At 34.0% G+C, this 21,699-nt stretch overlaps 1 protein-coding gene and 1 long non-coding RNA gene across 4 annotated transcripts in view; one reads left to right on the top strand and one right to left on the bottom strand.

Moving 5' to 3' along the window:
* Positions 1 to 206: 206 nt before the first annotated feature.
* The window catches only part of LOC117780430 (dorsal-ventral patterning protein Sog), a 48,018-nt gene continuing 26,525 nt past the window's right edge, over positions 207 to 21,699 (top strand). For 2 of the 3 annotated variants that reach the window (XM_034616977.1, XM_034616959.1), the window contains exon 1: positions 16,359 to 17,217. In XM_034616977.1, coding sequence (XP_034472868.1) covers positions 16,911 to 17,217 — 307 coding nt within the window. In that variant the 5' untranslated portion in view covers positions 16,359 to 16,910. Of the gene's footprint in view, positions 536 to 16,358; positions 17,218 to 21,699 lie in introns of those variants that run through there. The other variant, XM_034616969.1, reaches the window with a different exon arrangement.
* Positions 5,048 to 6,185, bottom strand: LOC117780446. The gene is made up of 3 exons (XR_004617081.1): positions 6,076 to 6,185; positions 5,882 to 5,991; positions 5,048 to 5,271 (listed from the first exon to the last, which is right to left on the bottom strand). It is a non-coding gene; the product is annotated as an uncharacterized LOC117780446 (long non-coding RNA).

Here is a 21,699-nt window from a genome sequence, read left to right as displayed (position 1 = left end):
GCCACCTTGAAGTCTTCACAGCACTGGAGCGAGGGGGCGGTGGTGGTGTCGGGGGAGGGGGGCGTGGCAGTGGGAGAGGGAGAGACTGAGGCAAAGAAGCGGCGAGAGACGTTTTTGTGCTATGCGCGGACGCTGACGCTAACGCTAACTGACGACAGCGACGACGACAGCGACAGCGACGACGACGTCGCATTTAATCTAACATCAGTTTGTCCAAGATCGCGAACGCGCGCGACAACGAAAACGCAGCGAAATCGATCGAAAGAACGAATAACGCCGAAGAGACAACACGAAAATCCGATAGCCGAAAAACGAATACGCGAAAATAACCAAAAATAAATAAATTAAAAAGAAATATATAAAAAAAGTACCGTTAACCAGCCGAATGTCCAACATCGTGTCCTGCAACAACAAAAACAACAACACAAAAGCAACGGGAAAATTTTTTGATCTTGAGCTTCAAACAACGAGTAAAAAGTGCGGATGACAATTTGTATAGCATATATAGTGTGTATATATATATATATGTGTGTATGTATGTGTATAACAGTATATGTTAGATATGTTACGGTTATATCCAAAGAAATAACACTTAAACGATATACGATATACAATATGAGACGATGATAAATGATAAATATCTGTTTGGTTGACTGATCGATTACATTATTCAATATACTCCATTAGTAAGGGACATAGCATAATAATACGAGTACTTGCTGCACTTGAAACATTCCAGTGTTGTCCATAAACCTATTTAAGATATGCTAATCGATCCGCAAACTAATCAAAATTCACACAAAATCATTTCTTATAGTATACGTATGTATGTAGGCACATTCCCGGCTAATTTCACAGGCCAACTGATCAAGTTATTAAGGTATTTACTCACCAGTGCCGGGTATTACACATATGTCAACAATTTTGACTACCTATGGTATGAAAATGCACAATTAACTATCGGAACTCAGCTAATATTGAGGCTGTAATAAAAAAAAAAATAAAGAATATATATGGAAATCAAAGGAATCAGCTTACTATATAATGTAGGTGGATATAATAAGAAAAAAATATTTCCTATTACTAATTTCTTAATTAAAATAACCATGGTATCTCTTTGTAATGATATAATATATATATTCTTTTGAAATTGGTTCTATAATGTAAATAATTTTATATGTTATAAATTTTATTTACAACTGTTCAAACGTTTAGTAATTAGGTGTTAAGTCAGGGTATTCAATCGTCGACATTCTTCCTGCATTTGCTTAAGGAATGCTGATATCAAAGACTCACAGCCAAGGCCCCAGCACTTAGCCAAGACACACACCCAAAACAAAAATTAAAATGGAAGAAAAAATGCCAATTACCTGGCAATGAAGTTGACTTTTATTACTATGTTTAGACTGACTGAAGGGCGACCCAAAAAAAAGTCAAAAAAAAATCAGAAATCAATCGATCGATCGATCGTAGTTGGCTAGCTTTTTTGTAGATCCCATCGGATCTGCCATGATGAAATTTTGCTCAGCAGAGAGAGAGAGAGAGAATAAAATATAAAAAAAAAAGAAACATAAAAAACAATTTACAATTTACAATTCAATGGCTGCTCGGATCGCGCCGGGCATTAGCAATTGGTGTGACTTACAGCATGGCGATTGGAATGATCAGCGATCAGCGATCAGTGATCAGTGAAGGGCGTGGCAGGCGGTGGCAGTGGAGTTGGTTGGGGTTGGGTTATGGTTGACATGGGGTGGTGCAGGTGGGGGGACGGGGTTGTAGGTGGGGGGTGTCAGCCGGCGACGTTGGCATTAAATAAGCACATAAATTGCTGGCGCTGATGACGCAGCCTTTGCTATTTTTTTTATTCCTCCAAACACATTCTTTGGGTATTTCGTTGTTGTTGTTACTGTTTGCCATTTGCTATTGTTGTTTTTATTTCTCAATTTATGGTACGTTCGGGGGGTTCGGTGTTTTCAGTGCACTTTTAAGTCGAACTCATGAAATGCCAGAGAAATGAGACAGTGAAAATGGAACAAGGCATTTGAAAGTGTAACGAAAAAATATGTAAGAAACAGAGAGCATAGCACAATGGTATTTATTCAGATTATAATAGTAAGGAACAGTGGAAATGGAACACGGTGGAAGTGGAACACTGTGGAAGTGGAACACTGTGGAAGTGGAACACGTCATTTAGCAGTGGTAAAAGAGAAAAACTGTAAACATGCCACAATAAATTGCAATTAACTTTTAATAGGAAACGGTGGAAATGAAACAGTGAACAAACCATGAAGTGCGAGGAACAAGCTTAGGAAACAGTGAACATGGCAAAATGGAATATAGTAAACTTCTAATAGCAAGAAACGGATAGAGTGGAACTGTATGGAAGTGGAACACGTCAGTAAACAGTGGGATAAGAAGAAAATAAAAATGTGAACATGAAGTAATGAAATGCAGTAAACTTTTAACTAGAAACGATTGATATGAAACAGTGTGGAAGTTAAACAAAACAATTAAAAGTAGAAGGAACAGGAAGAAGTAAAAAAAAAGTGAGCATGGCACAATGAAATATAGTAAACTTTTAAAATAAATAATTATTATCATCATTATTACAAGAAAAAGTAAAATTTTCAATGTAGTTAAGAGTAGGGGAAAAATGGAATATGAAACACCAATGAAGTCTAGTGACTTTGAAACGGTTTGGGAGTGGAACAATGCGAAAACCAAAAGCTAACTTGGAATCCGTGAAAATGGAACAACATAGAGTACATAAAGTAAGGGAAAGTCATAATATTAGGTATAGATCAAAGGAGTTATTACTTTCAAACAATACTTTTGTAATGAAATTTATTCTGCAAACATTGACCCTTTCTTAGACCAATAATTGTAGAGTATTGCATATGTATTTATTTCTAATTAATCTTACGATATGATCTAAGTATTTTTTTTTTAATACGCTAACATTTTCCCTTTACAAATGGCTTAATTTATAACGCACGTTTGACCCACTGTGCGGTTGATCGATCGATCAATTGATCGATCTGTGGATTGGATCACTCACAGGTTGTTGCCTGGTTTACGACTGTTGTCAGCCAGTTGTCAGCTGGCCAATTGGCAAATATTCGCATAAATATTCATACAACTCAATGACTGCTTGAAATCCACTTTAAACTTTCCCAACTTTTAAATGCTTAACTAAACACGTGACGTATACTTAATATCAGTTTATCTTTCCACAAATACTGACTGGTAGATAGATAGATAGATACAGAAATAAAAATAGATAGACAGACACTGAAATAAACATATAAATGAAGTGCTGAGTCAGCTGCCAGTTATGTTGTCAAGTTGTTACTAAGACATAAAATCTTAAGTTGTGATTAGTTAGCAACTAAGAATTCCGTTGGCCTAAATGACACGAGCTGAATGAGAAATCCCAGCTTGAAAGCAAAAGTAAATAAAACCAAGTGATTGATATCTATTGGTAGTCGTTAAATTTTGCTTTTATTGATTTACTTTGGTGGAAATGTTATGCTAAATAAATAATAAATTATGCATCATATTATTTTCTTTAGCTTAAATTCGAATTAAAGTTAAAAGAGATCAATTGAACATGAATAAATAACTAACTTAAATAAGAAAAATATTAAAAAGTATTTCACACTTACAATTAAGTTAATATAATTTTGATTAAAGTCTTTAAATTGAATACACAATAATTAAATTGTATATTAATAATGAAACAATAAATAATGTTAAGAAATAAAATATTTTTTATTTTAGTAAAATATGCTGGAAACTTATATTTAACAATTAAATTTTTTATATCAACTATATATATAATTAATTTCTAAGGTACACGCACTTTTGATATTGAATATTTCAAAGTTAAATCAGTATTCAAAAATTTAAATGTTACAAAAATTGTTTCTAGATTTAAATAAATTATTCCCATGAAATAAATCAGATTTACCTGTGAATATTTTATGTGTTTCTGATAGTTCTGCTTATATAATTATATCCCAATTTTAATATAAGTCAATTTCTTTGCCATTTGTTTGATGATGGATCATTTGTAGGACAGCTAACAAATCGAGTAAGCTGAACAATCAACAGGAAAATAAATAAAAAATACACAAAATAAACAATTGCATATGCTTTTAATATAAAACACATGTGCAGTGGCTATTGCCTTTTGCCATTTAAATCAGACACAATTTTTTGTGATTTACTTTGATTGGCATCTAATTTATGATTGACAGTTACAACCGTTGCGTTGTCGACCAACCGAACAATCAAACAACCGAACAACCAACCGATCAACGGTCAATGAGCAATGTGACAACGACAGCAACAACAGCAACAACAACAATAGCAGATACATTTAAGCCTACCGCAAATGCGGATACAAATATAAAGATATATACGCATATATGCATAGATACACTCGTAGAAACAGAGATAGCTATAGTTATAGATACAAATGTCGTTTATAAATATACACATAAAGATGATAAATAAAACAACAGATTTCAGATACAAATACCGTACAAATTATAAGGATACAATCACAATCAACTACAGTTACAGATACATATATCTACATAAATACATAGAGATAGACACATGGTTAATTACCAAATTATTTATGTAATCTATTTGCAAAAAAAACAGATACAATAGTAGATAACGAAATTATTTTAAATTAATGACAATTTCATTTAAAAATTATTATTATTAATTGGTATTTTTATTGTATCCCGAAATTACTTTAAATGAATGACATTTAATTTCATAATTATTATTATTAATTGGTATATTTATTGTATCCCGAAATTACTTTAAAATTTAAAGTTTAAATTAATGACATTTAATTTCAAAATTATTATTATTAATTGGTATTTTTATTGTAATATTTTAAATTTCTTAATTGCCGCATTATAATTTCTAAAAGTTAAAAGAAAATATTCACTTTCTAGACACTCTAGAAAGTAATCTATTTTCTCAGTGTATGTACAATGTTTGTTCTGGTGGATTCAATCATACAACAGGTTTAACTCCAGATGCGACGCAATAGGAGGCTGCTTAATGTGGAGTGTAAAGCCAAGATATGTTCCAGTTCCTTAACTCATCTAGGCATATTGGTACGCTCCGGAACTTCGGAGTATGCTTTGCGTCAAAACCTAGAGTTTGACAAAGGTGTTAGTGCGATTCCCTGGAAGACAAGCGAATCCGCTATAAAGAGTGTGAAACCTAAACGCACAGTAAAGAAGCCTAAATGGAAGACAAAAAATACAAAAAATATTAAAAAAAATGGCGTAGTTAAGACTAAGATACACAGAAATAAAATCCATTCTAAGAATCAAGTTTAAAGAACTTGAACTTTTTTTAAGTATGTATTCAGGATAAAATTCCTAAATTAAAATAACGTAGATAAAATGGCAGCGATATTTAAAAGTCGACATTAAAAAGTCAAAGAAGTCTTAATTATTTGATCTAACTGAAAACAGATATTACAGAACCCCAAGCTTTTTTAAAAGCTTTTTTAAAAATTGCTGATAAAAAAAGTAAAGCAGTGAAGAAACAAATTTCTCCAGCATTTCATTAGGAATGAATATATTTTTCAGATGAAATACAAAAAATAAAGATCGGTTGCATGACTTGTCTACAATTCAGTTTTAAAGTTGAAATTTGTTGAAAAGTTTGCTTGCTTGTGCGCGCACTGAAAAATGGGCCGACTTTTGAGAAGCTGTCACGCCCACAATTTTTATATAATTTAAAAATCCTTTTGGATTTGTAATCTTTGAAGTTTTCTCTATCGAAGGCATATATTAATTTTTACAATCGCTTTCATCGCAATGGTGTCCTGTGCATTGAAACTTACTCAGCATATTCCGCGCTCCTTAATTCATTAAATGACATTGCGAGGCCAATAAATAATATCGCCAGACCCGTCACTGACATGGAAGTAGAACCAATGGATTGATATATTCCCTGTGATTCATCATACAGAAATTCCAGATGTTAAAGTTACAGCTATTGAAGATGGATTAGCCGGATCAATTTGAGCAAACAGACCTTTTTTTATTCCACAATTTTATTAGAGACTTTTTGGAAAAACTGTGTAAATTATGTTTCATGAATTATTTCTTATTCCACAATTTCATAAGACACTTTTTGGAAAAACTTAACTATTTGTACTGCTCTGTGTAAATAATGTTTTATGAATGAGCTCAAATAAATTGTATTTAACCCACGTCGGCATTTCTACTTCATCGCCTACTACGTTTTAGAAATATATATATATCGGAGTTATCAGTAGGCCGCGCAATTTAAATTATCCCATCTTCGACAAATAAATAAAATGTGTATAAATTAATTTGTATGTGTAAATAAATATATACATATTAAGCTGCAAACCCAGTAGTTCCAGACATCAAGGAAAAGTTGTGGACACCATGTGGAATTGTACCAAATCGATAGGGAAAACCTAGGGACATTGTATGAAAAACGTTGAGGACTTTAACATTGTGATGTCCTACAATTGAGGACAAAAGACACCTCCTTAGGTATTCCCTAACCTAATCCTCACAAAAAACTTTAGGGGCTCCTCTTGGAATTCTGCCGAAAAATTCCAAGGCATTTTAAAGTGACAAAAAAAAATATATTTCAAATATTTTGTTTTTTTTTTTGAATTATTTTTAGTTTCAATTTTTAATAGTTTGACAACGAATGAATATTTTATTTAATTTTTTTTATTCATGTCTGTTCGGAGCGGTATTCGAACCCGGGAACCCGAACTGAAAAAAGTTCTGTTTGTGGCATTTCGGCGACTCTAACCATTACGCCACTGGGCTCAACCCGAATCGACCTGAGCAACTGCTTTTCGAGTTTCTTCATGAAACTTTCAGGACTGATAAATTTGAGAACGCTGAAACCAAAAATGACATTCTTTTATTCGTCCTTGTCAGGATAATTGACAGAACCATTTTTTCGGGTGTTACCATATGGTTACGCTGGAAATAACATTGTACAGGTTTTTTTTTAAAACTACAAAATACGAATATTTGCGAAAAAGTCTAATAAACACAGCTTTATCCAACAGGGGGGCTCCTTCTTGATATATATACCAAATTTAGTTCAAATCGGTGCACTATATCATAAGATGTAGATTAAAATGTATGGGAAAAACTTGTACCCTGTACTTTCCAGCGTTACCATATGGTAACACCAAAATAAAAAGAGTAAATTTACCGAAAAAAAGTGTTTTTTCCCGAATTTTTTTTTATAATTAAAAAGAGCACTCTTTTACCTTTCTAATGATTTGTGCATTGCCTATAGTTCAGTACTAAAATTAGTTAAATCAATTAAATTTACTTGTAACGAATTGCCAAATGCCGTTTTCTTGCACTGCAGAATAAAGTGAACAACTTAAAGCGCATTTTTCGATTAGCTAGCTTCAAGAGATTGTTTCAATCAATTTTTATCAGTTAGAGACAACAATTTACTCCTAGAATATCATATTAAAGATAGTCTAATGTTAATATGTTGTCTAAAAATTAAGTTTTAGTAAATGCCTATTGCTTGTTACCATATGGTAACGCTGTGAATATTCGGGATAAAACTTCTTGCCTATCAATAATGATAGATAGGGACAATCAGAACTACAGGGTATTAATAAATATATACATATTAAGCTGCAAGGCTACAGTTACAGTTACACATACATACAACATGGTCACATAGATACATACAGATGTAGAACCGAGATACTTATATAGTTGTGGCACAGTTACAAATGGAATTTCAGCTAGATATATATATGGTATATATACAGATAGGTCGCTAAAAAATACATATGTATATCTGTGATACAAATGCATAATTTGATTGATTGATGAATTTCAATATTTGCACCGAGAACAGAACAGAAACAAATGCAAATATCTAGAGAAGAGCAAGACACAGAGAAACATAGAAAGATAGATAGACATAGACAGATAGTTAAGAGAGGAGAGCGAGAGCGAGAGAGAGAGAGAGAGAGAGAGAGAGAGCAGGAGAGAGACCAAAGTCTTGATTTACTTTGATTGTCAGTCTGTCGTTTTCGATAGCTGCGGTTGTCGGTGCGTCTAAAATGTTAAGACATGCTGCCAGCTACCGTTCGAATTTGTATCTCAGTCTCGGATTACGCGTCGTATGCGCAACGTCAATGGCAAACGGCAACAACAAACGGCAAACTGCATAGAACGTTCCAGTTATCAGTCAACTTAATTAGTTAGCGCACATTCTGGGCCAAACAATTACATTAACAACAACAATAACAACAATAACAATTACAACAATCAATCAACGCAATAATAACGATGATATAATTCTTAGACTAACGATCAGTTCGATCGGTCGATCGGTCGGTCGATCGTACGATCGCTACCGTTAACAATTCGGTGTAAACACATTAAAGTCTTAGCTTGGACAATGGGCGAGACCGATAAGCAAGTGATTGCATTGATCTATACTATATGCATATATATAACATATATACACTGATAAAAAAAATGTTCTAAAATTAAAATATTGGTCTGAGAACTAAGATTTTTGGTCTAAAAAAAGGCGTCGAGAACATAAAATTCTTAAGTAAGAGAGCACATCTTCATTTAAAGAACATTTCAAATAATACCAAGTTCTTATTTTAAGAATAAATGTTCTTAAAATTAAAATCAAAAAATAAATTTAAAAAAATTATTTTAAGACTTTCAGATTATATAGATTAATAATCTTAATTTTAGTAATTTGGTCTTAAAATAATCTTATTTTAAGCACAAAATATTTAAGATGAATGTTCTTGATTTTAGAAGTTTGTCTTTTTTTCAGTGTAGTGTATCGTAAAACAAACAAACACACATTTATTATGTCTGGCTGCACGTTTAGCCATATAAAAGCTATATAAAATAAAATCATATAATCACACGACAACTAAACAAATTACTTGTTAATAATTCCCCAAGTGCTCTATTCGTAAAATCGTAATGGCAAATAAATGGCGAATGTCTATCCATAAAAAAAAGTTTAGCTCCTCCTAAAAATCGACAAAGAAAATTTCATATCCACATTATGTCAGAGACTATAAAAACCTAGAGACACCAAAATTGGTATGTATGTACCTCTATATTGCAGGCAGTTCAAGTTTATTTCGTTTTTTGGATCGGATCACTATATCATATAGCTCCCATAGGACCGATTGGTCAAATTCAAGATTTAGTATGAAACTTTTTATTGTTCTTTGAGATATCTTAACCAAACTGATAGAATATAAGTTATAAGTTATAATTCCTGACCGAATTTGGTTCAAATCGGTCCTCAATAACATTTAGCTGTCATAGAACCGATCGGCCGAAAATCAAGTCTTAGTATGAAAAACTTTTGTGTTTTATGTTATCAATAATTCCATAAATGTTTAACACCAAGCATTAAATTCCAGCCAAAGCGACTGTACTGTCAAAAATGTTGCAATTATTTCAAGAAGTTTTTTAATTTTTGGCTTTTGCAGATATGTTAACAGAAATGCAGATAAATAGTTAAATGGATAATTTATTAAATAATACCATAAGTACGTCATGGATTTGAGATTAACGTGTTTATTTTCAAAAAGTAGATATAGATTCAAATCACAAAAACAACACTGATCAAAATCCCATAAAAAGACTAGAAAAATGCAACAGAGAAACCATTTTATGATGTAATAAATGTTAGGTAAAAAATTTTTTTTTTTTGACACATCGAGCCCAGATATTTTTCAAACTGAGGTTCTATGCATGTGACAGGTCGCCGACTCTAACTAGAGAGCCACCGACCTCACAAATGCTTGTGTAATATTTTACAATCTAAAATGAAACTGTAATTTTATACCGAAAAACTGAAAAAAATTATTTTTATTTCTTTTATGTAAGTGGGAAACGAACCCACGTTTACAAACTAATAAAGCTCTATTTGTGACAGGCGTCTCTAACCATTGAGCCACTGGACCACTATCAATTGTCTTAGGTTTAAAAGATATGAATCATTTTATCACTTTGATAATAAGTAAAAATATGAAAACAATTGAGAAAGTTAAACTTTTCCATCGGAAAAATACTAAATCCAAAATTATGCTATTAAACTTCATTTTTACAATATTTTTGCTTACACTGAAAAAAAGAATAACTTCTAAAATCAAGAACATTCATCTAAAATATTTTGTTCTTAAAATAAGATTATTTTAAGAGCAAATTACTAAAAGTAAGATTATTGATCTAAAAAATCTTATAATCTTTATATAAGAAAAATCTTAAATTGTTAGGAAGTATAGATAGGTACTATTTGGTATCAAACAAATTGTGGCCCCGTGGTTCTGTGGGTAGAGAAGCCGCTTCAGATGTGAAGCAGTAAGCGGCGGTTCGAATCCCACTCGTAACAATTTTTTTTATTATATTACTAAAACAGAATAAAATGTAAATAAATCGAAATTAAAAAAAAAAAAAATTATAAATATTAAAAATAATTTTTATTGTTTTTATTTTTAAATTTTAATTTTAGGAGCATTTTTTTTTTAATAAGAACTTGGTCTTATTTAAAATGTTTTTAAAATCGAGATGTGTTCTCATAATTTAAGAATTTTATGCTCTCGACGTATTTTTTAGACCAAAAATCTTAGTTCTGAGACCAAAATCTTGATATTAGAACATTTTTTTTATCAGTGTAGAAAGAGTGGAACTCGAACCCGCGCTTGCTCCCAACTGAAGTGGCAACTCTAACCAGAATTTAAATAAAACATGACATATTTGTAGTTCCCTAACAATAAAAGATTTTTATTCTTATATTAAGCATGTTCGTGATTATAGAAGTTGGTATTTTCTTTCAGTGCATGAGCTAACTTCATGGTGTAACTTTCCGATGCATAAATGTATCTTAATTCCACAAGATACGTTGAGTTCCTGGGAAGAATTGAAGTGCAACTATCTTGCATCTGATTTGCATGGAAACTTCATAATATGCCACAACTGTTTTGTTGCAAGTGCAACACAAATCAAATACCAAAGTTATTATCTATGTATGTGTCTGCTGCTGCTGTTGCTGCTGACGGCGACAGCGCTGTCGACGTCGCTCGCTAAAAGTACATAAATCAAAAGAAAAGCATTTTTCTGTTTCTGTTCTTTTGCCGTCTAGAAAAACTGTTTTCATTCTTTCTTTTTTTTTTGTTGTCTTTTATTTTCTCTCGCTTTTGCTGCTGATTGTTGATTGCTGTCTGTCTGTTGTTGTTGTTGTTTATGGTGTTGTTGCTGTTGTTGTTGCTGGTTTTGCATTAGCATTTTGTACGCATGTTTCAGACATTTAACATTTCTGTTCATACTATAGACAAGCGACAGATATCGCACTTTTACAGATATACAGATATATCATACATATATGCAATATATATATATATATATATATTTCGATCTAGCTATATGTGTGTGTGTAGTTGTTGTTGTTTTTTCTTTCTTTTTTTTTTGGGCCGTGAGGCCAAAACATTTATAGGAATATTTCAAATCGCAGACGACGCCAGCGTCGGCGTCGACGTCGACGTTGACGTTGACGCTGGCGTCGCTGCGGGCAGCGCTTTAAATGAGGCTGACAAAAAAAAAAAGGAAAACACAAATATTTCTTCGCGTAAAAATTCAATGCGAAAAAAATTATGAAATGTAAAAGCAAAATAAAAAACGAAAAAATAAATAAAACAAAAAATTAAAATAATAATAATAAATAAATTATTACTGTTGTTGCCGGTTGCCATCTGCCTATTTTCGTGCATATTATTTCATAATATTCGATGCTATGATTTGCCGTTGTTTTAGTTTTCCTTCAACTATTTTAATTTGTTTTATTTTTGCTTTAAGAGTGACAGAAATTATTGTTAACGATATCGCGCGATTTTATTGCCAACGCCTGGCGCTACATTTAAATTGTTGTTGTTTTTTGTCACTGTTGTTGTTGCTATTGTTGTTGTCTGCGTTTTTTCTGCTGTCTTCTGCTTGTTGATAATGAAATCGACATCGAAAGCAAACAAATTAATTAACTAAACGTCTCCTCAGAATTCCCTCTTTCCTCCCCCTCTCTTCCCACTGTACTCATCATTCTCCCCTCTCCCCTCTCCTCTCTCCACTCTCTTCTAACAGCCCTCGTCAGTCGGCACTCGTCACTCTTCAGCATACAAAACTTGTCTGACGGTGTTCTGCATATTTATACCCTGCCAAAAGGGTATATGCATTGTTTAGACAGACATGCAACGCTAAAGTTAAAAAAAACCATCTCTTTCGCCTTTTCTCCTATTTGAACTCGACTTTTAGTCTTGCAATTTCAATGAAAATTTCATTTTTATACTATAAAATATCATTTTCTTACTATCAGCAACAAGATATATAGAAATCTTTACGATCGACGTAGTTAACTTGAGCAATAAATTTTGCTACCAGCATGATAAATTGCTTAGGAACAATGTAAATACGACACTTTAATTATAAGTAAGTTCAATTTAATTTCAAAAGCTTTTCATACTTCCTTAACAAACTATCTGAACTCAGCTTCTATTAAAGCTACATTCATAAAATTTGCTACAGTTAATACTTGAACTAATAGAAGCCTAATGAGAAGGAAAAATAATTTCTTAAAAGACTGCCTTATAATCTAAAGTTTATATTCTAAACACTTAGTTATAATATTAAAATTTCCTACAGCTGCTAACTACACTACCCACAATATTTTTTTATAAAAATTCAAATATAACTACAAATATTATTTTTTCTTTTAAAAAAATTTTTTTTTTTTTTTAATTTATTCCGATATATATATATTTAAATTCCTTTAGCCGTAAGAGCATTTTCAATTCCCCTATGCATTGTTTAAATTGAAAACTCAACTTTTGTTAAAACATTGTCATAATTTTTTTTCATATTTCTTTTGCCACATTATTTATTACTAATGCTTAATATATTTGTGACCATTTTTTTAATTGCGCTCACACGTGCCACAGTCAACTCATTGAAAATAGAAACAACAACATGTTGCGAATCATATGAAGACATAAATATATTTGTACAAGTATGTTCTGGCTTTAAAATGATATATCGGCGGCCATAAAGGGATTTGTCGCCAACCAGAAGACCAGAAGAGAAGAACGCAAACAAAATGAGAAGAAATGAAAAGAAATGTGAAAAGCAAATGGAAAATTCATCTAAGAAGTTGTGTATGATTAATCTGCTGATTTAGCCATTTCCCGAATATTTCTCTATATACATACATATATTTCTGGCCGTAGTTAATTGATCGTATAATCAAGAAATTAGCAGCTTTCGATTAACGCCTTGCCATGACTTGCACTTTACACAATTAATTTCCCTAACTCAAAACTGGTTTGGACAATGCCTAAGATAGGAGATTGGTTAAAAAAAATAAAGCAGCAAGATTTCACATAAGAATGATGCTAGAACGTATTAGAAATGAATTTCCCAGATCCCTTTAAATCTTATTGCATTAAAAGTAAAATAAAATGAATCATTTTACACAGGAAATAATACCGAAACTGTTGTCCAAAATTGTCAGCTTAAATTCTTAATTCTCTTAATTCATTCTGCAATCATATTAAATTGATTTCGTTAAAATAAAAAATTGTCTCTGGATCTTAGTCTCGATTTTACCAACTTCAAACGGCCATAACTCTATCAAAACTGAACCGATTTTCAAGCGAAATGTCATTCTGATCTTGATTTGGCTTTTTAATTCATCCTCCATTCAAATTTATTTAAATTTGCTAAAAAAAATTATTTTTCTCTAAATCATGGTTAAGATGCTAAGGGTCCCCCCTTTGATATTTTGGAAATTTAAAATTTTAAATCTCAAGTTTTCACTTTAAATCAACTCCTTATATCATAATTAGTATAAAACAACACTTTAAATTCAATTCTGAGACATTTTATTTTTCTGTAAAAAATCATGTCAAATCGGACAAAAATTTTGACTTGTACAGTTGCTTAGTCAGAGGTATGTTCAACTTGGAACTTCCATAACTTTGTCAAAACTGAACCGATTTATAAGCGGAATGTCGTTATAATCATGGTTTAACCTATTATTTATATCTGCATTTAAATTTCATTTAATTTATAAAAAAAAAATTTACTTCTTCAGATCCTGGTTGTGATTTCAATGCTAAGGGTCCCCCCTTTGAAATTTTGATAATTTTAAATTTTAAATCTCTAGTGTTTACTTTTAATCGTTTTCTTATATCGTAATTAGTATAAAACAACACTTTAAACTTGATTTTGAGACCTTTCATTTTTTTGGTAAAAAATCATGACAAATTGAACAAAAACTTTGACTTGTAAAGCTGCTAGGTCAAAGGTTTGATTAACTTCAAACTTTCATAACTTTATTAAAACTGAACTGATTTTCAAGCGGAATGTCATTTTGATCATGGTTTGGCCCTTAAATGCATTCTGCATTCAAATTATACTAAATACAATAAAAAATTTCGAAACCGGAACCGTTACATTTTTTACTAGAGTTATCTCAACGTTGACAGATTTCTGAGGCACCTTTCTTATCAAGTACTTAACATTTAAATCTTCCTTATTTGCATACAAAGTTCAGCAAGTCAACAACATTGCTAAGATTAATGAGCTCTACTTTGGATTAACATTTAAGAACTAGATGAAAGTGAGAAGTACCTTAATAATCTATGGAGTGCTAGACTAATAAATGTCCTTATATATCTTAAGAAGGTGCCTATATGATTAACTTAAATTTGCGGATTATGCAGAGTTGCTTATCGGCTCTTAACTTTAATGTTTTTCAAGCGGTTCATATTCATTGGGCCCAATAAATTTCCTAAAAAAGTGCAAGAAATGCAAGAGAGAAAAAAGTAATGTTCGGTAAAAAAAAAATGTTTGTATTGCGTAAATTTTTAAATTAATTTTTTTTTTTAGTCTTTCCTTTAACTATTTCATTGAAGAAATACTTTTGCCAAAGTTTTGCTATAAAATTTAGTTAATTTAGTTGCGTTGTACTCTAGCCTATTTTAGCAGCGCTATGATTACAGGGTATATTGACTAACTGTCTAACTGATGATGAACTAATAAGCACAGCACAACAAATGGACATGCTCCCTAGTGGAACTTATCTTATCGCGATAATTAAGCATAGATACACACAGACACACACACGTAGAGAGAGAGAAAGGAAGAGAGAGCAGAGAGGTGCGGTCCTCTCTTGCTAATGCAAGTCTGCGATTGGCTCACAGGATGCGCCGACAAATGTCACCAACACCAACACACACACACAGACACTTTTTGCTCTCCCTTTTGCACAACGCCCTTGCACTCTGCTAACGCCTATGCAACTTCATTTCCCTCGCCCACAGCGTAGGCTGACGCTGACGCCGACGCTGACGCTGACGCTCACGCCCACGCGCAGTCAACGCAACGCAACGCAATTTGCACAAGCAGTCAGCCAGGTAGTCAGTCAGGTGGCCCTCTCAACATGTTGCGTCAAATGCAAAACTAAGCAACATGTTGCGCGCATGTTAAAACAAGATGGGGACGCAGTGGGTGAGCAGAACAGGAAGTAGGAGCAGTCAGAGGGGAGGGGTGGTATAGAAATAGACAGGGGGTGGGGGAGGGACGGCACGCATGCGCTCATTCAACTTTCAACGACGCGTCGTTCGTCATCGGGCAAGCATCTCTGAGACACGCGACTCAAGCAGCAACAACACCAACAACAACATGAGAACACAACAACAGCGCAAGTTTAGCCCAAAAGCAAATGGCAAACAATAGCAGCAGCAGCAGCAGCAACAACAATAACAGCAAAGGAAAATTGCTGCTGCTGCCAAAAGCGACAGCAAAAGCCGAGCGCGCACGATCAGCCACGATGCGTCGCGACGTCAGCGTCAGCAGCAGCAGAAGCCAACCGCAACTTTGTTGCTCACGCGCGCTTCTGTTGCGCTTGCGTGTTGCGCTCGCGTTTGCGTTGCGCAATCTCGCGCTGTCTGGTCGCGCCTAGCTGGCTGCGCGCGCTCGTTCGCTCGCGGTGTGGCATTATTTTCGCTAAACGCAACTGCACGCTGCCAGCGTTGCACGCTGCTGCACAACACGCACCGCACGCACATTGGGCACGTTGCAACACAAAACATGGCAGACCGCGCAGCACGCAGCAGCAGACACACACACTGGCGTGCACGCGCATCCGTATCATCAGTAGAAGCGTGCGCCCGTGAGCTATCTAAACAACAACAGACAACAGACAACAATCAGCAACAAGCAACAAGCAACAACTAACAACCAACCAACAACAACAGCCATTTATTTTTTTGGGGCCAAAACAGCGTGTAAAATGTGCAACAAACAAATTGTGTATTAAAATCAAACAAAAAAAAATATTTATAGAAATTATTAAAAGAGTTTTGCTTGCCAGCGAAAAGTGCAACCAGCAGCAAAGTGTCTTGGTTTAAACAGAACAACAGTTAACACGCGTGTGTTATCTAATCATAAAGCACTGAGCAAAATAATAATAATATAAGAAAATTAAAAGAAAAACAAATCAAAGCATTGAAAAGTTAAGGAAAAACTAAAATAACGTACGCTCGGTTCGTCGTTTGTCGGTACGGTTCGGTTCGGTACGGATCGGTTCAGTCGGTTCTGCGTCTGCAAGTTACAAAAAAAAAACAGAAATCTTAACTCAAATTTTAATTATAATTTTTGTATTATATCTTTTTTTTTCTGTTGCCAAATTACTTGATCTTTTTTTTTGTTGTGTGTGCAAAAATTGTCAAATTGCAAAAATAATCTGTTTGTAATATTGCAAAAAAAAAAAAGAAAAAAAGCAGAAAAGGCAAATCTTAACGAAAAATGGTGAACAACTTGACGAATGCTGCCGCCTTGGCTACGGCCACAGGAACCGTGCAGACACTGGACAGCAGGCAAACAATTGCCGGAGACACAGATGCCAACACCAACACCAACACCAGCAGCAGCAACAGCAGCAACAGCAACAGCAGCAACACATATCATTATCAAAGCAAATTGCAACAACTTCTTATCATCGCTTTGCTCCTTTGCCTGTCCAGCTGTCTGCCGCTAACGGTACAAGCGCGACGCCATGCGCCGCTCATGTTCGAGGAGTCCGACACGGCCAGGCGCTCCAATAGACCAGCGGGTAAGTCTCCATTCCATTATAATATTATATCATTCTCAAGTCATACACAGAAAGAAAGAAAATGTTTGGTTTCGATCCAATGCGGTAATCCCGGAATTATTCGGCTTTACTATATACGATCAAATATTGTAGCAAGTTTAAAAATATTTAATTACAAATTCAAAAAATTGGGCAGTACTTTATCAAAAGAAAAAAATTCGGTATACCGCAATAAAATCATTCCCATGCAATATCATTCGATAAACCCGGATTTTCTTAAGCCAATCAACAAAAATATCAAACCAAGCTAGAATTTGACTCTCAGGAAATATTTGAATTTTCGGGGCTCTATAAGATTTTAAGTCGCTGAAATTTTATTCACATATTCTAAATTTCACAAAATAATAATTCTGAATAAATACTCAAGAATTTTAAACTTGAATTTTAGCATGGTTTAAAATTTTGTTGCTGTGTATAATATAATATAATAACATTCTCATATCATATATCGTATCATATCGTATTACGTTGCATAAGTTGAGCTAAGATTGCGCATACGCCCCGTTTTTGTTGTGCGGCTCATAAAACAACAAATTGTTCATGATGTGTTTTTATTTTATTTTATATTTTTTTGCACTATGTGAGGGTTTTTCCCCTCGCAGGTAGTTTTTGGGCCAAGTCGGTGCCTAGGCGTTGCCCATGGCTCGCACCCTTAATCCCCGACTGACCGACCGACGGACAGACGGACAGCCGGCAATTTCTACTTCTGTTGCTACTTCTGGGTTTTCCATTCTTTTATTTTCCAACAGTTTTCAGTTTTTTTTTTATGCTTGTGCTAATCCGGAAAACGGGAATTCCCTTCCGCTCGCTGCCTGTCGAGACACAACGGCGTCGGCAACCCCAAAAACACACAACACACATCGAAAGAACTGTAGAAAGTAGCTCGTCTTTGTGTTTAAGCTGCTTTGAAACAGTCTAATTCTTATACTCAGTTCCATTTTCATTTTCATTTCCATTTCCCAATCTATAGCTCCTTCAGTTCTAAATGCAGCTCAATTTGTTAAAACTCACACGCTTGATTAGCTGCATTTCCTGTTTCTGCTACACACAAAGAGAAAGAGAGCATTTAGAATGAGAAGACTCTAGGGAACTCTAGCGTATAACTTATTATTTCTTATTATTTGTATTTCTATTCTTTCTTTACCGTATTAGATGATTTTTTTTTTCAATTAAAAACAGATTGCGGTTTTATTGTAACGACTTTGAGCTGTTTCTCATCTTACAATAATGATGATGATGACTGTAGAGCGAGTATTTATGCATTTTTGTAGCTAAATATACTGAAACTAACCACTTTATTCTATTACTTCATTATCGCTCGTCATTTACATAAAGTTATTATCAGCAAATGGGTCCAACTTTAGAATTACTACAGTTATCGCTGCAAATTTTTGTGCTAACAATATATTTCTTAATCTAGTTATATAAATCTTAATTTCAATGAAATCGCTCGTCGTTTTCATAAAGTTCTTACTTTGAAAAGAGGCTAACGTCCTTATTCTAGCATTTATTATTGCATTTCTTTTTGTGAACTACATATTCCTTTGCTTTAGTGCATTGTACTTCATTTCACTGATATCACTCGTCGTTTACATGAACTTATTAACTGAAACTGGGACTAACTTCATTAATATAGCATATTTTCATATGATTGTTTTTGTAAACTACATTTTCCCTTGTTTTATTGCTTTGTACTTAATTTCATAGCAATCGTTAGTCGTTTACATAAAGCTAACAACTGCAAATGACGACAACTGCTCAATTTGTATAGGCCTACTCATTGAATTTTAATGGTGTGCATTTAAAATGTTATTATACAACTAGTCGTAAACTTTTCACAAAATCGCTTGTCGTTAACACAAAGCCAACAACTTAAGATTGGGTTTAACTGAATAATTTTGAGAGCCAAACACCATGCAACCAAAATAACATAAAGCCCATGGCAAACAACAACAAATCAATGGCTTATCATGGCCTAACACTTGCCACCCACATAAAAACATAGATATAGACAAGTCAATAGGGAGTGGGAGGGGGAAGGGGAGGATAGGTAGGATAAAAAAAAGATGCATAGTGCTAATTAAAAGCTCAGCATAATTTAGTCGTTTGTTGTGGCCCACAGACTACAGACTACAAATTCGGGCAACAACATACACACACACATGCACACACACACACACACACACACACACACACACACACACACACACACACACGCATGGGCCTTATATTTTTTTTAATGAATGAAAAACCAACGCAAACAAACAGTTCTTTTTTTTTTTTTTTTGGGGACTAGCGTAGTCGCTATGAAGGGAAAACTATCAGAGGGGAGGAATAGGCTAATCAAACATCAGAAACCACGCACGTTTTTAGCCAGATTGTTGAAGGGGGGCAAAGGAAAGGGAAGCAGAGAAGAGAAGAGAAGAGAAGCGAAGAGATCTGACCAACTACTAACTACCAATTCGTTTTGTTCATTTCGCATTTAATTTAGCTGATTAACAAGCTGATTTCCCTCCCCCCTCTACCTATGAATGGACAAGGCGGCAGTCGGCCTACGTTGCCTCCACTCTTTCCATACCCCTCTACCCCTCTTTCTGCCCCCCTTTGCTTGTTGGCATTGCTTATGCCCCATTCGCCATTCGTCAGCATAATTCATTTATTCAACTGTCTGCCGCCCAGTTAGGTGTTAAAAAGTTGTTAACTTATTTTTAATGAATGCGTGTAAAAGACAACAACAACTACAACAACCACAACAACCACAACAACCACAACGAATACTAAAATCAAGATGTGCCTACGTAAAGCAGCAAAACGAGACGACGTTCCGTTTTGGCATCTCGGCAAACATATCCATGATCTTTAACGAATACAACAAGCAGATGAAAAACAACAACAACAACAGCCACAACCACAACAACAGCAACAACCACGAAACACGTTAAAACGTTAAGTCTGAACCACAGTCACAGCCACCGACGTCTGTCAGACGCCAAAGTTGCCTTTTTTTCCCCCCCCATTTTTTTGTTGCCATATTTATACTTTTAATGCAAGAGTATTTCACTTTTTTGGTGCTATATGTTACCAACTAACTGTAGTTTGTGCTAAAAGCAACTAAAGGTTTAATTTTTTTAAGTTTAAAGCATTTTAAATGTTGACTTTTGTTGTGGCAACAAAATAATCACAGAGTTTCAAGAATGCAAAGTCTTTTTTTAATAATTATCATATCTTATTATATACTATATCTATTAAAGCTCAGATATTTTTGAAAACAACTATTTTACATTTTTTAAAGTTAGCAAATCTCTTAAATCTGGTTAGAACTTTCATAAAAAAACTAATCATGACTGTGTTCTTAAACATATGATCTGAACTGTTGGTTCCTGTATTTATTTTTTTGTTATTATTATTATAGGCAAATCTTAGAGTTTTTAAGCCCACAAATTTGTTAAACATTTTTTTTTTTTTAATTTTCTCGTGTTAATATATTGTTCATATGATATATGATCATAGTTATCCAACTACTTCTTTTTATATGATCTTAACGCTCAGTTCTTAAGTTGGCTTGTTTTAAAATTTGAGAATTTTTAAATTTTATGCAGTTTTTCAAAAAAGTCCAAAGCGTAGCTTGATTCTATAATAAAATTCTAAGATTTTGCGAACTGTTGATTTATCTGAATTGACTATCACATCATCATATAGGTCTAAATTGTTGCTTATAGTCTTTGCATATATTTTATAGACGCTAAACATTTATTATGTTGTCTTATTTCACTTTTAGGCTGTTAAAACTGAGTCAAGCTTTTCCATACTCTAGTTTTTTAAATGTTTAATCATTTTATTTAATTTTTTTTTTATAAAATCGTCAATTTTTTGAGTATTTTTAAATGCACTGCATTCTCTGTGTACTGCTGAAATTATAAGCATCTTTTAGAGCATTGAAATTTCGGCTTTTGCAAGTTTTCCTTTAGCCTTTCTTTGAGTTTTTTGTTATTTTTTTGTTGGCTTTTTTGTTTGGGGCTGTCGCGACAGCCTCCCAAAAACGAATGAGCCGGCCGTCGTTATCCGTCCGTCTGTCTGTCCGTCTGTCTGTCTGTCCGTCCGTCTGTCTGTCCGTCCGTTCGTCTCATCCGTCCGTCGTCAGTGTCAGTTGCATGTCAGGCAGTCGAAAAACGAAATGCAACCAATTTGTTGCCGGTTGCAATGCTGCAACAACGGCAACAACTGCAATAACTGGCAACATTGCCAGCCTTTTTTGGCTTCGAGACGAGGCGTCGCCATCCTCAACGATTGCAACTTGGCTTAACTTGGCTTAGCTGATTTTTTGTTGTTGTTGTTGCTTTTGTTGTTGCTGTTTTTCAGCCTTTTTCAGCTTGAGGCTCAGCGCCGAGAGTCGCGTGTAGGCAGAGGAAGCACTTAATGCCCACAAAAGTGTCAAATTGCAGC

Source organism: Drosophila innubila, chromosome X (genome assembly GCF_004354385.1).
Source record: "Drosophila innubila isolate TH190305 chromosome X, UK_Dinn_1.0, whole genome shotgun sequence".
Classification (NCBI taxonomy): domain Eukaryota; kingdom Metazoa; phylum Arthropoda; class Insecta; order Diptera; family Drosophilidae; genus Drosophila; species Drosophila innubila.
This window is presented reverse-complemented; position numbering and strand designations above follow the sequence as displayed.